The sequence below is a fragment of the Vigna angularis genome, chromosome 5 (genome assembly GCF_016808095.1).
Source record: "Vigna angularis cultivar LongXiaoDou No.4 chromosome 5, ASM1680809v1, whole genome shotgun sequence".
Taxonomy (NCBI): domain Eukaryota; kingdom Viridiplantae; phylum Streptophyta; class Magnoliopsida; order Fabales; family Fabaceae; genus Vigna; species Vigna angularis.
This window is the reverse complement of record NC_068974.1, coordinates 25,657,735-25,674,943: the sequence shown is the minus strand read 5'-3', so window position 1 is coordinate 25,674,943 and position 17,209 is coordinate 25,657,735. Positions and strand designations below refer to the sequence as shown.

The window sequence follows — 17,209 nt, the reverse complement described above, 5'->3', positions numbered from 1 at the left end:
GAATATTTTAAGGGAGACTTAAATAAGTTTCATAATTTTATAAATTACACATGATCTGAATGGTGAAGAATGATAAATATAAAGTTTATTTTATAATCTTTTCAGATTGTAAATAAGTTATTATATTACCAAAAATAAGAAAGTAAATTTAGAAGCCAATAAATTATTCTGAAATTAAACTAAAATTTATCAAATAATTTGAGAAATATAATTTATTGGATACTCAACAAAATTCATCATAGAGCTAAATCTGTTTTAAATGTTTTAATACATAATCTACCCATAAGATGAAAACACTAAAACATATAATAGTAGAAAAGTAAGATTTATTTAAATTAAAGTTAATTTATTCTATATGAATTATATATATAAATGTAAATAAAATATTGGAACGTGTGAACGTTGCAAGCAGACAAAGTTCCAGATGTACCAGACAGTCACTGTTACAACTCCAAAACGTGTTCCTTTCTCTCATTCATTCTTTCTCTGTCTCTTCAATTTCCCCCTTCAACACAGAAACGGTCACATTTCCAACATCCCAATAACTCCACCATCTTTCATCTTCTTCTTCTTTTTCATCTTCTTCACACACTCTTAAATTCCACACATTAACCCAAATCCAAACCCAACCCATTTCACTTTCTTCATCTCCTTCACTTTCCAACCACTCTCCCACAATGTCCACATCAAAAAGCCTTGTTCTTTCGCTCCTCCTCCTTCTGGGATTCTCGCCGCTCATCGCCGCCGCCAATGGCAGCGCTCCGCCGCAGGAGCTCTGGTGTGTGGCGAAGAACAACGCGGACGACGCGTCGCTGCAGGCCGCGCTCGACTGGGCCTGCGGTGCCGGCGGCGCGGACTGCGGACCAATCCAGAGTGGTGGGCCCTGCTACGACCCCAGCAGCGTGCAGAATACGGCATCGTTTGCCTTCAACGACTACTTTCTCAAACACGGCATGACCGACGATAGCTGCAACTTCAACAACAACGCTGCCGTCACTTCCCTCAACCCTAGTCAGTGAAAACCCCCTTTCTCAATATGGGACAGTGAAAATAGTGTCTTCAGATTGGGTTTGTTGTTTAAGCAGAAGGCTCATTCTTTCTTCTTTTTGGGTGTATTTTTTTTCAGGTTTTGGCAACTGCAAGTTCCACTCCGGGTAAATTGAGCTTAGATTTTATTTTTTTATAATGAACTTCGTTTTTTTTTTATAGAGAAAGTTTTGATTTTGGTGATTGAACATTCATTTACGTTTATGCATTGATAAACTGAAACCGTTGGCTGGAGATAGAAAGGTTTGCATTTGAAATGCATATTTTAAGTTTGATCTCATTTACCAAACGAGTGAACGAGGAAATTCCCTGAATGCAGGTTATATCCTTGATATTTCAACACATTCATGATTTGTTATGTATGGACATAATATCGACTAGTTCTGGTTTTTCTTTCCAAATTTGTTACTATTTTCTTGAAAGTGAGTTGGATCCTGTCTTTGAGACATTCTTTTTGGTGATGCAGCATGGTAGGGAGCAATGGGAGTTTTGCTGGGTCGACACCTTCGTCTTCTGTTGGATTGGGACCAAGTGAAGATTTGAGTGGGTGCAGGAAAGTTTCCTGGGGGTGGTGGTTATGGTCTTTGATGTTTATGGTTTCTGTTTTTGGATCATAGGAGGTGGAAACTGAAAATAGCCCTTGATTTGATAGGGAATTGCAAAAGAGAAAGTTTTGCTTGTTCGCATTGCACAGGTTAGACATCGTAGGATATATATCAAATTTTGTTTTATGGCAACCTAGATCACAATGAATGTATCTGTTTTGCTGAGATTTGTGCCTTGTTTTTGAGTTTTGGTCAATGCTTTATTGTAGACACATGTTCAAATTGTGAGATTTAGTTTAAGTTACGAGGAAGAGAAAAGATTGGCAATTTACCCTAATCCCTCGATTGATAAATTTAGTCTAAATATATAAATATATTTCCTTTTAGACTCCCTTAGAAAAAAATGTTTGAGGAGATATATATAGAATATTGTGTGTTTATTTTCTTCTATACTCATATACCCTCTTTCAGTAGTAATGCTTTTTTGGAAACCCATCAACAAGTATTACTTTTGTGTGATATAATTGAATAAAAGCATACATAATTAAAATAGAGATAAGAAGAGAAGACGAAATGTGAGATTAAACTGGAAACTGTCATGAAGAAAAACAGAGGAAACTAACAAATAACGTGTTAAGAGTGATATAATTATATTGAAAATTGCTATGCATGAGGTGGTCCCTCCTTGACTTCTACAAATTAATTCTTGAAATAGGTATATGATGATGCCAGTTTTTGTATGACCATGTGATACATAACATAATATTCGTTAAGACATTCAATCCTGAAAAATCTGTCTATCGTTTTCTTTGAGAAAATTCTGCCTCAATAGTCGTCAACCTAAGTGTGAACATGTTATAAGGTTTGGAGAAATATATTTTATTATAAAATTTATTTCAACATCTAAGCAAACAAAGTCATGTTTACTTGTGATAAAAGAGATATGGGGAATTGGGTTGTAGCAAGTTGCGTAAAAATAACTGTTAGGCAAAAATATAATCAATCTCACACATTCAGCTTTAGATTCATGCTTTGATTCTCATAGAATGAAACCCCTCCAATATCAAAGCTAAAAATTCAGAATCTTGATGAATTTCCCAAAAAAAGAAATTAATTAACCACTCGCTGACAGAAACCAAAAGCCAAAAGAAGCTTACATGGTCTACCCTATAGTTTTCAGTAATTCAGACAATCTACAAGTTGGTGATTCAACACCAAATCTCTTCAACTTTAACTAATAACGCGTGAAAAGTAAATTGGCTAAAAGAAAATACTTAGTACTTTTCTAAAGTGTTTTTCTGATGTTTTGCAAGATATATATACGAGTTCATCTTATTAACCTGTGTTGGTGTTTCATACAAACTTTTACTTGTATACTTCACAAAAACATTGAGTTCGAATTTCAATTGAAGATCAATACAAAAAAAAAACAAACCCCAATTTAAGAACAAGTATTTGTATATTTCTCCTTCTGTATGTGCATCACTGACAAGAAAACTAAGAACACAGATTATGAGGACAACCTACCATAAACTCATTGTCTCTCCAAATCATGATCAACACCATCATCCTCATCATGGCCATTAGGTTGGACTCTTCTGGAAGATCTTTCCCTGCTAAGCATCCTTCTAAAAGAGCTCAACCGTGAATTCGAACCATTACCTTTGAAAGATTCACCATTATCAACACCATCATCAATCATAGGAGGTGGTGCATTATCAAGAGCAAGACTAACAGGACCTTCACGATCATGTGGTTGGATCCGAGGTTTAACCTCGGCCCGACAAAGAGGGCACGTAGAGTGAGAACCAAGCCACATGTCAATACAACTCACATGAAAAAAGTGGTTACAGTTGGGTAGCAGCTTCACTTTTTCTTCACCTTCCAGGGCATTCAAGCACACAACACACTCCATTACCGATGAAGCATCACCACCACCGCCACTCTTATTATTGTCACCACTACTATCTCTTAAAACCTTTGCCTTCACCGTGAACGTTGGCAGCGACGCTACTATGCCAGGATCGAGTCCTGTGTTCGCTGGTTCGATCCTGCGGTTTGCAGCGTCCATGTCGGCGACATGAAGGGCTGCAAGGTTGAGTCGGCGAACGGAGGCACGGTGGCGAGATCGGCGCGTGAGCATGCACCGCGCGTAGACGTAGAGGGAGAAGACAAGGAACAAGACAACCGTGAATGAAACCATGGATATGTAGAGTATCTTTTTGTTTTCGCTGGTGCCGTTGTCTGAATCGTCACTGTTTGGAACATATGGGAGGTCGTGTTCTTGATCATTGCGGAAGATATCCATGGTTTCGGGTGAGAGAGAAAGAGAAAGAAGAAAAGAGAGAAAGGGTATCTGTGTGATGGAAGAAAAGAACTGAGTGAAGAATGAAACTTTGTTTCGTAGTTATGCGTTTGAAGGTCGTTTGAAGGTGAAGAACATTCCAAGATCCTATGTGGTTGGTTCATACATAGGGACAAGTTAGTTAAGTAATTTTCTTTTTCTTACTTTTTATTCAAATTTAAAATATTCTATTTAAATATGTTGAATAATTGACTTTAATGTTTTTAATCTATAATATAAAAGGTTTTCACATCTAGAAATTCTGTTGACAAAGTATGGTGTAATAAGTTTATATTGTTTTAGCCTAGTGATAAATCTTAATAAAAAATTTTAGGCACTATCTCTAATAAAAGAAAATCTTTACGTATACTTTTCATACATATTGGATATTATTATTATTATTATTATTATTATTATTATTATAGCAAAAATATATATGATACTCTCTTTTTATAAAAATAAAAAGTAATAAAATTATTATTATAATTATAAAATAAATATAAATAATTTTTATAATTTTAATGTAAATAATTTATATTTATTTTATAGGCAATTTTATAATTTAAAAATTATTAAATTTTAAAAAAACAGTAAATTAGATAAAATAATTATTTTAATTTTAAAAATTATTTAAAACGTAAATTCGGAACAAAAATGTGGATAAAAATGGATAATTCTCTTTACAAGATCAGTATATTTAATTAATAAATTTAGTTATATATTTGCAACTTATTAGAGCTACTTTCTATTATTGATTTTCTATAAATTGTGACATACCGATTATATAGAAAAATATATATAATAAAAACGTTATCATGCATAATATAGGAAAGTAGTTAAGAGTAATTAGGATTACAGTCATCTTCAAAATAATTTCAGAATTTAAACTTTAATAAAAAAGGTCTAAACTGTAAACTTAAAGAGGAAAAATATTTCGAAATATCATCAAATGACTAAGAAACCCCTAGGAAGCCTAAACTGCAGCATTGTCGTCTTCTTCCAAAGTTGTCTCCAAGGAAACCTCCTCGCCATCTGCTCCCATCCAAGTGGATGATCATCGCAAAAGGAATCATACACAAACAAGCAAGGGTGAGCTAGGTATAAAAAAAACATGTTATACAGTCACACACACAGCATGCATACTTCACTCAAAACATGGTAAATGATATTACAAGACTTGTTGCATTATAAACCGACTCGTCCGGACTAGAATGATTGCCGAGCTATGGCGGGGTATGCACTCGTGGTGACCTCTATTGCTTTGCAAAGCCATTGTCAATGGGTTCCACCCTACCACACTCACGAGGTTAGTCCGTTCCGCGCCCTGGAGCATACTGGAAGCCTCCAAGACTAGGACCTCCTGCTACTACTCACCACATGATTCAATCCTCTCTACTTGAGAATGATTGATCATTGTAGTTTCAGGAAAACCCCCAAGACTGAGCTGCCATGCAATCATTCTACACACTACTAGGGCACCACCATGTATCCTCTCTTTGAGGATCATAGAATTACGTCCATGAACCATACTTGTTACACTTACGCCAATCACAACTTTGTTTCATACATACTTCCAAACTATAATTCACACACAATACAACATACCCTCAATCATGTTGCAAAATCAAGCCACCCAAATCAGTTATATAAACATACATACACCCTGGCAGTCAAACAACATCAAACAGCTCAAACAGATAAGGAAAAATGTGAAACTCACTGAACCAGGTCGCACAGCGCACCAGGGTGCAAGGCAAGACAACAAAAATTCGCACAGCGCACCACCCTTGGTGCGCTGAGCGAATTTTCCTGACGGGGGGAAACTTTTCAGCTAAAATTCGCATAGCGCACAGGGTGCGCTATGCGACTCTACATAATTTGCAGAACAAAATTCTGAAAATTTCAAGCACTCAACACCCTAGAACTCATTCTAGACCTCTTCCTTAACTTCTAATGATCCTAGATCGTAGTATAAGCCTAATTAAACTTGTCTATTTGATTATAAACATTATTAACATGATTCTAAAGTGATCAATATCCAACTTTTAGCTTAAAACTCCGATTTCATTAACCCAAGAACCCAATTTCAATTCTACCATTTTGAACATGACTTTACTCAGTTTTATGACCCTAACCAGTTCTAACTGACTCATCCAAGCTAGCAAAACTGCCCAATTGCACTCAAGAACACCTATGCTCAAATTTACTACCTCAGTTCCTCTCAAAAGACCTAAAATAGTACTCCAGTAACTGTTTACTCATCTAACAAGGCTAACGCATGATTTCCACCTCACACTCCTTGCTAACCCAATTGGCATCGGAGGAGAATCCAATGTCTGAACGCATCAGACTCACCGTCGACGCCAGCACATATGACTAGTCACAACTGACTGGATCAAACCAAAGCTGCTCTATGATCAGGGATGTGCCAACTCAGGTTTTTAAGATTCCTCTATCCTACCAACAAAGTACTCTCAACAAGTCACAATTGATTTATCTAAGTCACCCAAACTGTCCTATGGTGTTCTAGACTCCAATTGCCCAATTTCAATACCTTACTTCCCCTCACAGTAACCTAAAATAGTACCTGTGTACCTACTTACTATCCATATTAACGATATTACATAATTCTTAATCCAAACCTCTATAATAAAATCAAGTACAACCAACAAACTCATCCAAGTCAAATAATAATTAGCACACCATGGTTACACAAATTTCACATTATCAACAAATGCAACTCAACATGCTCACCACCAAAATATAGTATAACAGTAAGACAATTCACAATTTATCAAACATGCACATCATACAGCTCCTTAAAAAAATATAACTAGCTCCCCTTACCTGGGTTTCTCCAAGCACAACTAATTGAAAATGCCCTAACAGTACCCTTCACAGCACGAGAACTCAACCTGACCCTACAAACCACCAAAGTGGTGATAGCAACAACTTTTAAAGCTTGATTTGGTAGAAAATATGAAGACGAACCCCACTAGCAACATGCAACCAGTAACATTGCATGCCATAGGCTCCAGAAACAGCAAAGGAAAGGGGAAAAATCACTTACCGGTCCAATCGAAAATATGATTGGGTCAAAAGGAAACCTTTGTTGTGGTGAACGCCTGAGCACCTTCAAATCCAAGATTGAATGGTTCAGTGAATGAAAATTTTTAGAGAGAATGCAGAGATAATTTAGGGCAAAAGAGTTTTTAGAGAGAGCGCTCAAGCAACTGAATCAAACTTTTAAGAAATCTTTTCTAAAGCTAAGTTGTCCTTGGTTTGATGGGTCTACCTACCTCGCATAAGGCCCAATGACTCCTTTATATTTTTACATGCCCTCACATCCAATTATGTCTTAAAAGAATAAATCGAATTATTAAATGAAATGTTATACCGAGAAATGTCAATAAAAGAGAATATTTAGTGTTTTAAATTAAATTGGAATTTTGTCTCACCGAATTAGATTCCTAAAGGAATGTGGTTTCAATTATAAATAACATCAGATATTTATAATCATTTAAATAGATATAATGTTTTGTCCAATCTTGATTTTAATTTCTAGATTGATTAAAATTTAATTTTTTTTCTTTCAACCCTGTATTTGCTTCCTTTTCATTTATTTCTGCTTTATAGGTTTCATCTAGTAATATGTTTTAATTTAGTCAAAATGATTATATATCAGGCTTTTGGTAAAAAAATGATAGATATATGGTGATAATTATAAAATTAAATAATAAAAACTGTAATCCATCATTAAATATAAATATGGTGAATTTGAATTTCATTTTAACACGTAAATACTCATTTTTTTTCTCGTAATGGGAATATGTATTTTCAAGCAACAAATAATAGAAATTCTTGTTCTGACGTCGAGTGGAAGAGGAAACAGAAGAGTCAAAGAAACTTCCAATTTTTTTTCCAAAACTTTGACTGTGAAAATATATAATCAACGACGTTTAATAGAAAGGGACGGAACCATAGAGACTAAAATTTAGAAGTTTGTTTGTTGGAATTTTTTTTCTTGAAAATAAACATAAAATCAACCACCTAGAAGACCTAACACTTTATATTTTGTGAATAAATTTTCTAATTTTTTTCTTTTCATTTAAAGAATTTTAAATATTAATTTGTCATACTATTGAAAAATATATTTAATATATATTTTAATTAATAGTTATTTTAAAATTGTGTTAATATACAATTAATAAATATATTTAAATTATATAAAATTATGATTAAAGATTATTAATTTTTAGTATTAAAAATGTTAAACAATATAATGAGTAACAATAATCATAATTAATAATGTTTTAGTATTATACTAACATAATAATATTTGAGTGAGTATTTCTTGGAAAATATTAATTGGATTTATAAGATCCTCATTAACTGTGGACCTATGTTTATCATTGAAATAATACTTATCTCAAGTATATAATAACAAAATAGATAATAATAACAAAATGATACCTCATAATAAAAACTAACTATAATACCAAACTGCCAATATTAGTTATGATATGTGGATATTGTCCCCAATAAACATATGTTTGAGTTATTCTAAAATGGAAAGGCTTAATAGGCCTATTGGACCGTGCTCTTTAGTATGTCTGTTGGGCCAGGTAGGAACATAAGGCACCCTCAATCTTGGGAGTTTGATTTGCCATACATGATCTTGTATGATCTCTTGACCGGGCCTTGGCCCATTTTTATAGTTTGTAGGTGGATTGACCATTCGGTCGAGCTTGTATGTGGATTGACCCTTTGATTGAGCTTCGCAGGTAGATTGGCCATTTGATTGAGCTCATATGTGGATTGACCCTCCGACTGAGCTTCGCAGGTAGATTGGTCATTCGGCCGAGCTCGTAAGTAGATTGGCCCTCCGACCGAGTTTCGCAGGTAGTTTGGTCATTCGACCAAGGTCGTATGTGGATTCGTCCTCCAATCGAGATTCGTAGGTAATCGATTAGCTAAATGAGGAATCGATTATCATAGAGCAAGTTTTCATAAACAAAAGCTCATAATGGCTACTAGAATAATTCATTAGTAAGCATGATAATGGATTATTAATTGATTAAGACTTATAATAATCAAATAAGGTTAAATATGTTTTTCGTCCCTCAAGTATCAAGCGTTTTTGGGTTTCGTCCCTCTTCCAAACTTTGCTTTACTTTGATCATTTACCTTAAGAAACTCTAATTTTTAGTCCTCAAAAAGCAACAACGTTAAATTTAATTTGATTTGTCTAACGGTGTGCCACATCACTTTTGTTATTTTTTTCCTGAATCGTGTCAATTTGCATCTTCCGGCCGTGAGACTTCACTCTCTTATTCATCTCCATCAACCTCTTCAATGCTTTCAATGACGTTGTTAGGAAGTTACAAGTTTAGGTAAGAAGGAATAAAAGAGGAGGGAAGTAAATAGCGGGAAGGTGAAAGTTTGTTAGTTTGTTAGGGGAAGAGAGAGAGTATATAATAAAAGCTGAGATGTCGAGGAGGGTATGAGATATTTTGTTTGGGTTTAGACTGGACCTCTTGGCCAGTGGAGGAAGGGAGGCTTCCTTGGGGGATATCTATACTTGTATTTTCTTTCTACACATTACAGAGGAAATAAAAATACATATACATACAATTTCTTTTATATTGTTGAGTGTATGAGTGAGAAGAGAAGCTATTGTTTTGGTTCCTTGAATAAAGGAACCTAACAGTTTTGGTTCGACCTGCTGGATCTGTTTGGAGGGAAGAGGAGTGAGTTGTAGCGGAAAAGAATGGAGGGACGAATGGTGGCTATGGAATCGACGGTGGAAGAGTTGAAGGCAGAAATGCGAGCAATGACTCTCGAGTTCTGACGAGCTTTCGGACGACGCTCTGGGAACCGAGATCGGAGCTTCGAAGGGAGTTGGAATTCTGTCAATGTCGATTGAGAGCAACGATCATCGGAGAGTTCGGAGGAGGAATCAGAGGATGACCAAGGCGTAGTACAATGTAGCTGGATGAAGCGCGTTGAGCTCCCAACTTTTGAAGGTAGTGATCCCACGGGTTGGATCGCAAAGGCTGAGAAGTTTTTTTAAATCCAAGGAGTGACAAAAAAAGAGAAGATGAAGCTGATTTATATATGTATGGAGGGAGGCACTAACTACTAGTTCCGCTTCTGGCGAAGAAAACTAGACACCCAACATGGAAATTGTTTTCAGAGGCGCTAACGCGGACGTTCGAAGGACTGAATGTGGCACACTATATTTGAGAAGTTGGCTGTCGTGCAACAGAAAGGGAGCGTCGACGAGTATATCTAGGAATTCGAAGTACTCGTGGCGCAAGCAACCGGAGTAACTAAAGAGCAACTACTAGGATATTTTTTTGCTGGGTTGCAGGAGGGATTGCGCAACTTAGTAAGACCGCACAACCCACTAGACTTGTTGACGGCAATGGAACGAGCTCGCGACGTCGAATAAGCTGAGTTGGCACCGCGACGGAATGGTGGAGTTGGAGGAAAAGGAGGGGCATCGTGGGGAAGATACTCCGCGAGTTCCGGGATAATTGAGAGAACGAAAACCTTTCGAGGCCCATCGAAGGGGTCTGCGGAGGGCAAGGGATGAAAAAGGACATTAGTGCGAATAACTTGAATTCGAAGACGAGCTAGTTGCGGAGGACGAAACACTTTAGGAAGGGGAGGTCAGAACTCTGCCGTACCAGAGTATATTAAGAGACGTGAAGAGGGACGTTGCTTCGACTACAGCGGACCTTATAGTCCTGGTCATCGCTGCGCGAAGAGAAGCATGCATGTCATGATATTGGCGAAGAAGGATGGAGAAGACGAAGTAGAGGATAATGCCGAGATGGAACAAATGACGATGGAACTATTGGGGTTGTGGGCCGAAAGACTCACACAATCTAATACCATGAAGCTGCAAGGTTGGATGCAGAGGAGGAGAGTTCTGGTGTTAATTGACATCGGAGCTAGTCATAGTTTTATATCCACAATATTGGTGAAAGAGTTGGGTTTGGAAAGCACCGACACACATCCTTATAAAGTGTGCTTAGGGGATGGGCAAAAGAAAGTGACCAGTGGGTATTGTACAGGAGTCCCCGTGAAATTAGACGGTTTGGAAGTTAGAGATAAATTGTATCTCCTTAAGTTAGGCAGTGTGGATGTAATATTGGGAATGACTTGATTAGCTTCCCTAGGAGAGATTAAAGTGGATTAGGGACAACTCATTATGAAGGTGGAGCAGGAAGGGAAAGAAGTAGAGATAAAAGGGGATCCCACTTTGACACGTAGAATGGTGACACCCGAAGTTCTCTTAAAAGAAAAAGAGATAAAAGCCATGACTCTCGTGTGGAGCTTAAGTCAAACAGAAGCGATAGAGGTAGATGAGGACGCAGAGAGATGGGCACCAGTGCAAGAGGCAAGGCTGAAACAGATTATGTCAGACTTTGAGGGGGTATTTCGAGAACCTCAGGGGCTGCCACCTAAGAGAAAAGTAGACCACCGAATACTTTGAAGGAAGGCACCGAGCCCATAAGTGTCAGGCCATACTGCTACCTACATCTTATGAAAACGGAGATAGAGAGGCAAGTTGAGGAAATGCTTAATCTTGGCATTATTCGCCCTAGCAATAGGCCATTCTCAAGTCCAGTAATATTAATGAAAAAGAAGGATGAGAGCTGGAGATTTTGTGTGGATTACAGAGTACTTAATAGGGTCACTGTGGTGGATAAATATCCAATACCTGTTATAGAAGAATTGTTGGATGAGTTACAAGGGGCAACACATTTTTCTAAGATTGATTTAAAGGCTGGATATCATCAAATCAGGATGAAAACTGAAGATATTCCTAAGACAACCTTTAGAACGCATCAGGGGCACTATGAATTTCTCATGATGCCTTTTTGGGTTGACAAACACCCCTGCCACGTTCCAAGATTTGATGAATTCTGTCCTAAGGCCGTTTTTAAGGAGGTGTGTGTTAGTTTTTTTTAATGATATATTACTATATAGTAAGTCTTGGGATGAACATATATAGCATTTACACCAAGTTTTGGAGGTGTTAGTACAATAGAAATTATTTGCTAATAAAAACAAATGTGAATTTGGGAGAGAGCAAATTCGTTATTTGGGGCATAAAATTTCAAAGGCAGGAGTTGAGATGGATGAGGAGAAGGTTTCTACGGTGATAGCATGGTCCGAGCCCAAAAGTATTAGAGAGCTGAGAGGATTCTTGGGGTTGACTAGATACTACAGGAGATTCATCAAAGATTATAGGAAGATTGCATGGGCAGAGGCAATGCAGAGACTCAAAACAACAGTAACCACGACTCCGGTATTAGCATTACCTGATTTTGCCCAAACCTTCTAGGTGGAATGCAATGCTTCAGGCACCGATGTAGGAGCAGTTCTGTCTTAGAATAGAAAACCGATTTCTTATTTTAGCAAGGCTCTATCAGAAATGTCACTCACCAAATCGGTCTATGAGAAGGAATTGATGACTTTGGTGTTAGCCATCCAACACTAGCGACCCTACCTTTTGGGCCAAAGGTTCGTTGTTTATACTGACGAGAGGAGTTTGAGATATTTGTTGGAGCAACGTATTACTACCTAAAACCAACAAAATTGGCTGGCTAAATTGTTGGGATATGAATTTGATATTGTATATAGGACAGGGGCATCCAATAAGGTGGTGGATGGGCTCTCAAGGAAAGGGGAGGAATTGAAGGAGGGAGAAAAAGTGCTGCAAATGATATCCAGACCTATTTGGCCAAATTTTCAAGATTTAATGGAGGAGGTGGAGAGGGATGCTAATTTGAAGAAAATTATGAAGGAATTAAAAGTGATCCAAACTCTCATTCGGCTTATACAATGGAGAAAGGGAGATTACACTATAAAGGGAAACTAGTCCTCTCTGCCCAGTCTGAGTGGATACCTAAATTGTTAGCAGAATTTCACAACACGTTGATGGGAGGGCACTCGGGAGTTTATAGAACTTACAAGAGAATGACACATTCGCTCCATTGGGTGGGCATGAAGAAGACCGTAACAGAATATGTGGTTGCTTGCTTAGTTTGTCAACAACATAAGTATTTAGCATCTTATCCCCAAGGACTTCTTTACCCACTCCCTATTCCTAAGGCGATATGGGAGGAAATTAGAATGGATTTTGTGGTGAAACTCCAAAAATCCCAAGGATATGATGCGATAATGGTAGTAGTGGATAGGCTGAGTAAATATGGCCATTTTATTCCCATCAAACACCCCTACACGGCCAAATCTATCACAAAACTTTTTGTGAAGGAGGTGATTAGACTTCACGGGATTCCACTATCTATTGTGAGTGATAGAGACCCTACTTTCATCAGCCTATTTTGGAAAGAACTCTTCAAGTTGTAGGCAACACAGCTTCGTATGAGCACCGCTTACCATCCAGAAACGAATGGGAAAACTGAGGTCTTAAACCGGGTGTTGGAGACATATTTACGCTGCTTCAGCTCTGAACAACCCAAGGTTTGGAGTAGTGTCCTACCATGGGCATAATACTGGTACAACACCAGTTACCAAGGAGCCTCTAAATGCACACCTTTTGAGTCCGTTTATGGGAGACCAGCACCAACCATCACATGCTACATACCAGGCGAGACAGTAGTGGAAGTAGTCGCTCAGGATCTGCAAACTTGTGATGAAGCATTGAAACAGTTGCGGTATCATCTCGCAAGGGCCCAGGATCAGATGACTTATTATGCTAATAAGAAAAGAAAGGAAGCCATGATAAAGGAAGGGGATTAGGTCTTCCTTAAAATCAGACCCCATAAGCAAGTTTCTATGCCTACAAAATCACATCCCAAGTTGTCAACACATTATTATGGCCCATTTTTGGTGGAAAAACGAGTAGGACCAGTGGCTTTCAAGCTGCAGGTACCAGAAACAACAAGAATATACCCAGTATTCCATGTTTCACAGTTGAAAATTGCTATTGGTGAACATCATGTTGAAGGCGCACTACTAGTAGAGCTGCAGGCTGATAAACATGTGTATCGACCAATGAAAGTCCTCCAAAAACGAACCGTACAGTATCAAGGAAAGGAGCTACCCCAAGTGTTAATACAATGGCAGGAAGGTGGATTGGAGGGTGCTACTTGGGAAGAAGTGTAGTATATCAAACAATAGTTTCCAGATTTCAACCTTGAGGACAAGTTTGATGTTGAGGAAGCAGGTAATGTTAGGAAATTACAAGTTTATGTAAGAAGGAATAAAAGAGGAGGGAACTAAATAGCGGGAAAGTGAAAGTTTGTTAGTTTGTTAGGGGGAGAGAGAATATATAATAAAAGCTAAGATGTCGAGGAAAGTAGGGATATTTTGTTTGGATTTAGACTGGACCTCTTGGCCAGTGGAGGAAAGGAGGCTTCCTTGGGGGAGATCTATCCTTGTATTTTCTTTCTACACATTACAAAGGAAATAAAAATACATATACATACAATTTCTTTTCTGTTGTTGAGTGTGTGAGTGAGAAGATAAGCTATTGTTTGGATTCCTTGAATAAAGGAACCTAACAGACTTCAACAATGTTGTCAACGATGCCACCACAAGCACCATGATCACCCTCCTCCCTCACCCCTTCTCGTACTCCTCCTCTCCCATGTTGCTTAGGCAGTGGTAGTCGTTCCTTTATTCCTGGGTGCAACCTCCATACTTGATTCAAAATCACCATGTTAGTCAAAACTATAAACCAATGCCCAAATTTAAACACTCAAATAATCAACTGATTATACCCTCTCTAAAGTCGCTCTTGAATCTGCAAAGTTTAAAAAAAAGACAAAAATGGAATTTGGGAAAGAAGAATGAAATAATGGGGACATACAATACCTTTATTGTAGTTCCAAAGTTGTGTCTGGGTTTGATATTGAGACCAAATTTGGTGACATTAATTCGTATCAAACTAGATAATTAACTTTTTAAATAGATGAATTAAATCTCGCCAACAAATTTGGCATCACAATGAAGAAAGAAAAGTATATGATAGTAATTGGTGTAAAACCACAATATTCATCTGTTTTCATCACTATTTGTTTGAGACATTTTTTATTAGAAAACAGTAGATAATTATTGTCTGCTTTATTAAAATGTTCCTTAATATGGCTGCCAAGCTCAATACAATGAAGCGTCAGGTTTAAGAGCAAGTCCGTTCTTAACGACATCAAACAACATATCTTGTACATCTTGCTGCAAGGATTGCCCCAAAAGGCATTCATTGTCTTTTTATGTAGTTGACCGCAAAGTACTTTTGCATTGAGGCCAAAGGAGAGAAAACTTCCAAACTTTGCAGTTGTTAACTCTACTGTCTCATATGCCAAGGTAAAATAAGTTACTATTTTTTTTGGATTAAATTTTATCTTGTTTTTTCTTTCAACACATACACTCTCTAATATTTTTTGAGTTAATGTTTCTGTTGTGACTTTAATGTAACTGTTGAAAAAAAAAAGAGATACTAACTCATACTAATAAGTTTAGTTGTCATGTTTTCAAAGTAGACAAGTCCCCAGTGGTTAGTGGTTGCTTTGGTAGTTGATGACTTGATGTGTCCCTCTCTTCCATATTACTCAAAAATACTTGTTTGACATTTGAGAGGGTGAAAATAGGAACTTGCGGGAAGAATCTGATCTATCATTATAATCCCTCCCCCTAACCTTGGGGAGTTAGTTACACGATAAATTGTACACATTTTTATTTGAAGTTGACCCTGACTACTTGAAAATTAGAATAGTTATTCTAGTTGCAACTTTCAATGTTACAAAACTTATTTCAGAATCAAGAAGCCAAATCAACAAATACCTAAGATGATTTATGATCTATCTCAATGTGGTTTGTTAAAAAATAAAATTTAACTGTTGTCTATCACAATTATTTGAAAATGGTACGATTAAACAATGTCTTTATTTAGTTGTCAAAGTAGGTAACATTGTCAATGAAAGCTGAAAAGGTTTTGGAACAGAGAATGCAAAAGAATTTCAGAGGAGATGTAATATATAATGGAGAATATAATATCAAAATATGCATTTTGTAAATTGCTGTATTTCAGCGTGTGAGGAAGCCTTTTAGGAATGCATCATTTTTTTCTTTGTTTTTGAGAATAAATCATTTCTAGGTTGCTAAATTGTATAAACACTAGTTCTGGTTTTGGTTCTATTTCTGTGATATTTTTCTGTCATGGGTTTGTACATATTTTAGGCTAGAACTTCAAAATTAGATAACTTCAAAATGTTCTTAAAAACTTAAAAAAAAGAGGGTCGATCTTGAGCATTACATTGAAAATTCTCATTCCCCTCCCCAAACTACAAAAATTGTCTAATGGTGGTGAAAGATTGACATAAAATTTTTCCCTCCCTTTTTTCGTTCATCTAAATTTATCCTTGGACAAAGTACTTCCAATGAAACTCTTTGCTAAATTATTTAAATGAATAAAAAAATGTAAGCCATCCCCATCCTCTCTTCGCTTCACCTTCTCACTCCACGTGTCACCCTCACTTCTCGCGCAAGCTTCGATCTTTAGATTCTCATTCGCACTTGCATAGCAAACCTAAACCGCCGCCACTGAGAAACTCTAATTTGTGTCTCTTTGTTCGTGATTCAACCTCCATGCACAAAACCAATCGTGACCTCCATGAGCTAACCAGGTTGAAGAGGATGATGGAAATGAATCAAGGAGAGAGAGAGAGAGAAGTGTCACAGCCTGAAGATGTCTGAAGACGCAGATTGACACGTTTCAGAAAAAAAAAAGTGATGTGGCACACCGTTAGCTACATCATATTAAATTTAATGTCATTGCTTTTTGAGGACTAAAAATTAGAGTTTATTAAGGTAAAGGATCAAAGTGAAGTAAAGTTTGGAGGAGGGACGAAACCCAAAAACGCTTGATACTTGAGGGAAGAAAAACATATTTAACTCTAATCGATTATAACAACTAGCTATTGCAGTTTTCTGACATATTTTTGACCGTTGGACATTTCATTTAATGGTTAGTCGATTACCAAAGTGGGATAATTGATTATTACAACAGAAAAGTCTGAAAACAGATTTTGGAGGTGTCACTAAGTGAAGTCTTTATATAGAAGTTCTAGACTCTATTCAAGATACAAAATAACTCATTCTAAACGAAAGGGAAGTAAGAAGGTAGGGTTTTTGTGAAACTCTCTAAAAAAGCTTTGAAACTTGATGTGGGCTAGAGCGAGAACTTTCACTACAAGTGTGAACAAGTGTTGTTGCTATTGCTAAGTGAAGTCTG

The 17,209-nt window shown here is 37.0% G+C and overlaps 2 protein-coding genes across 3 annotated transcripts; one reads left to right on the top strand and one right to left on the bottom strand.

Moving 5' to 3' along the window:
• Positions 1-417: 417 nt before the first annotated feature.
• Positions 418-3,175, top strand: LOC108339041 (PLASMODESMATA CALLOSE-BINDING PROTEIN 5). Of its 2 annotated transcripts, XR_001833095.2 has the most exons (4): positions 418-1,011; positions 1,127-1,154; positions 1,514-1,741; positions 3,102-3,175. XR_001833095.2 is itself a non-coding variant. In XM_017576192.2 (3 exons), exons 1-3 carry the CDS (start codon positions 678-680, stop codon positions 1,662-1,664), a joined length of 513 nt encoding a protein of 170 aa, XP_017431681.1. In that variant the 5' UTR covers positions 418-677; the 3' UTR covers positions 1,665-1,817. The 2 variants fall into 2 exon arrangements, 1 of the variants encoding a protein (XP_017431681.1); XM_017576192.2 differs by lacking the exon at positions 3,102-3,175 and having other exon boundaries at positions 1,514-1,817.
• Positions 3,033-4,071, bottom strand: LOC108339040 (RING-H2 finger protein ATL40). Its single transcript, XM_017576191.2, has one exon. It carries the CDS (start codon positions 3,898-3,900, stop codon positions 3,127-3,129), a length of 774 nt encoding a protein of 257 aa, XP_017431680.1. The 5' UTR covers positions 3,901-4,071; the 3' UTR covers positions 3,033-3,126.
• Between the last annotated feature and the right edge of the window lie 13,138 nt (positions 4,072-17,209).